Source organism: Lipotes vexillifer, unplaced genomic scaffold, assembly GCF_000442215.2.
Source record: "Lipotes vexillifer unplaced genomic scaffold, Lipotes_vexillifer_v1.1 scaffold472, whole genome shotgun sequence".
Lineage (NCBI taxonomy): Eukaryota > Metazoa > Chordata > Mammalia > Artiodactyla > Lipotidae > Lipotes > Lipotes vexillifer.
In genome coordinates this window covers 2307718-2310478 of record NW_006797698.1, presented here as the reverse complement: position 1 = coordinate 2310478, position 2761 = coordinate 2307718, and the positions used below count along the sequence as shown (strand labels likewise).

Here is a 2761-nt window from a genome sequence, read left to right as displayed (position 1 = left end):
TCCTAGGGTCCCCTTTCTCTACATCCTCGTCAACACTGGTTATTTCTTGTTTTCGGATGACAGCCATTCTGACAGGGGTGCTCCGTGCTTCCTGTACCTGGATATCTGTTTCCCTGTTCAGGTTAGGAAAGTTTTCAATTACAATTTCACCAAATACATTTTCTACCCCTTTCTCTCTCTTTTTCTGGGACCTCTATCATGTGAATGTTAGCACACTTGACCTTTTCCCAGAGGTCCCATAAACTCTCCTCATTTTTTTAAACGTGTTTTTGTTTTTGCTGTACTGATTGGATGATTTCCACTAGTCTGTCTTATGTGTTCGTCTACATCGCCTAATCTGCTCTTAATTCCTTCTAGCGAATTTTTCATTTCAGTTATCGTATTCTTCAGCTCTGACTGCTTTTTGCATTTTCTAATTCCCTGCTGAAGTTCCCACTGTGTTCATCTGGTGTTTACCCAAGTTCAGTTAGCATTTTTATTACTATCGCTTTGGACTCTTTAGGAGGTAAATCTCTGTTTTATTAGGGGTTTTTTCCTGGGGTTTTATCTTGTTCTTTCATTTAAAACACATCCCTTTGTTTTCTCATGTTGTTTGACTTTCTCTGTTTGTCTCTATGAAATTAGGTGAAACGGTTATACCTGTCCAGGTCTCAAAGGCATGTCCTTGTGGGTAGCAACCCTTTGCAGTGTGCCTGTCACCAGTGGCTTTGGTGGGAGAGCTGGACGTGAAGTGAGTGGGGACTGCCTCTTCTCCCACAATGTGCTGGCGGCCACCGCCTTGGTGGGAAGCAAGGCTGGAGGCAGAGGGCTAGAGCCAGAGCCAGGTGCCAGCCAGGGCTTCTCCTCGGCTCAGGGCTAGTTGTTAGCCTATCGTGGGAGGAGTCACAGACCAAGGGGCTGGGCAGGAGTCCTAAGGGAGTTGGGCTTCCCCCAGATGTGATGACAGTCTTCACCTGGGTTGGGGGTGTGGCCAGGGCCTGAGAGCTTTGGGGCTGCACTTCTGAGCTGCTACTACTGTTTCCTCAGTGTGTACCCCTTGGTTAGAGGCAGGATAGAGAGCCAGAGGGGTTGGAGCCACGCTCCGGAGCTCTCTCTGCTCCTTCCCTGGTGCACGCGTGCCCACTGGCAATGGCGGCCTCGGCCTTTGTGGGGGGCAGTGCTGGAGCAGTAGGGGCTGGAATGGGAGCCTGGAGAGGGCTGGGAGGTGCTCTGGGGCAGTCCCAGCAGGCTGGCCAGAGCACCAGGCAGTCTTCAATGTACTGCCTCTGCACTGGGACTGAGAGCAAGCATGTTTGCGCTCTTCAGGGCCAGAGTCTCAGGTTCTTACAGCCCTCCAGTAAGCCCTACTGATTTTCAAACCAGCTAAGGGGGCTCATCTTCCCAGTGTCAAGCCCAGGCCTGCGGTGCCTAATTTGTGGCTCAAACCCCCTACTCCCCAGGGAGCATCCCCAAGCCTGGGACAGCCCCTTCCACTTCCAGGTCCCCACTAGGGATTCAGGTCGCGACTAGATTGTTTCTCCTCCCCCTGTACCAGACTCCATGTGGTCCTTTCTTTACAGCCTTGATCATAGAAGAGCCATTTTGCTAGTCTTCAGGTCATTCTCAGAGAGAGTTGCTCTATACGTAGTTGTAGCTTGGATGTGCTCCTGGGGGCAGGTGAGCTCGGGGCCTCCCTCCTCCACCTTCTGGATCCCACCTCCTAGACATGTTAGGACGGAGCCAAATGTTGTGGTTTTCTGAGCACAGAGTCAGGAGCTCTCCAGATCAGCTTGGGAAATATGTCTGTTTTCTGATTTCCAAAAACAAAATTCCAATTTTCTTCTTGTTTCCCAGGCCAACAACCCTAAGGTAGGTCTTAAGTCAGTGAGCAAACTTTCTTGTTCTCAGGGTTTGACAACCCCCCCACCCCACCCCCAGCTGCTGAATCTCCAGGGAAAACTTATTTTCTACAACTTACGTCACTGACATAGAATTACCTGGGAAAATGAGCATCAAAAGCTTATTCATTGACATAGAGTAAGCGTTGTCATCTCCCCTCTGCTCTGTGCATTTCGAGACCCTGAAAAGACAGCACAAGCTCACCAAGTGTTCTCACAGTATCGTCCCAACCACAGACCAAGCTGTTCCACTGTCTTCCCTAAATTCTGATGCTCGGAGAGGGCAGGAACTATGACATTTTAACTGTGGTGTCACCAGCATTTTGGGCTTTGCCTGACACATAGTACGTAGTTTTACCTATGGATGAATGAATGAATGAGTCAATGGATGAAAGAATAAATAAATTGTGTTGGGGACACTTTCAGGGAATCATGAGAGGACAGAAGACAGCAAGAGATGAAGAAAACGCCTATGGTAAGAACGTGCCTCACAACGCGTGTTTGCCCCCAGGTATGAGCTCCCGGTAGTAAGGGGGATGGGCTGCCTCAACACTGAACAGAGAGAAGCCCCAGAGGTTTCTCGATGCTGGGATGAAACAGCAAGAGCCCTGGGGCTGGCATTTGACCTAGCTCTGCCCCTCTGACCTGCTGTGAGATATTGAGTTCTTTGACTAGCCTGCACCTCCGTTCCCAAAGTAAAATGAATAAACCTCCTCTGATCTCCACAGGAGCGGGTGTAGAGGGAATCCAGCTGTATACTAGAGGGAACGTGATTCACCAGGTAGAAGGCGTTAGGGAACAAGGATGGAGGGTTAACCGGGTATCTTATTAGGCAGCAGGTTTAAGAGAGAGGAGAGGAAGAGGAGGGAAAGAGGGAAGGGGGC

The 2761-nt window shown here is 49.9% G+C and overlaps 1 protein-coding gene across 1 annotated transcript in view; it reads left to right on the top strand.

The window, feature by feature from the left end:
- The first annotated feature begins 2309 nt into the window (after nucleotides 1-2309).
- Nucleotides 2310-2761, top strand: part of GIMAP1 (GTPase, IMAP family member 1) — a 7333-nt gene continuing 6881 nt past the window's right edge. The window contains exon 1 of the mRNA XM_007469872.1: nucleotides 2310-2388. Within this exon, the coding sequence (XP_007469934.1) occupies nucleotides 2310-2388 (79 nt within the window). The remainder of the gene's footprint in view (nucleotides 2389-2761) is intronic.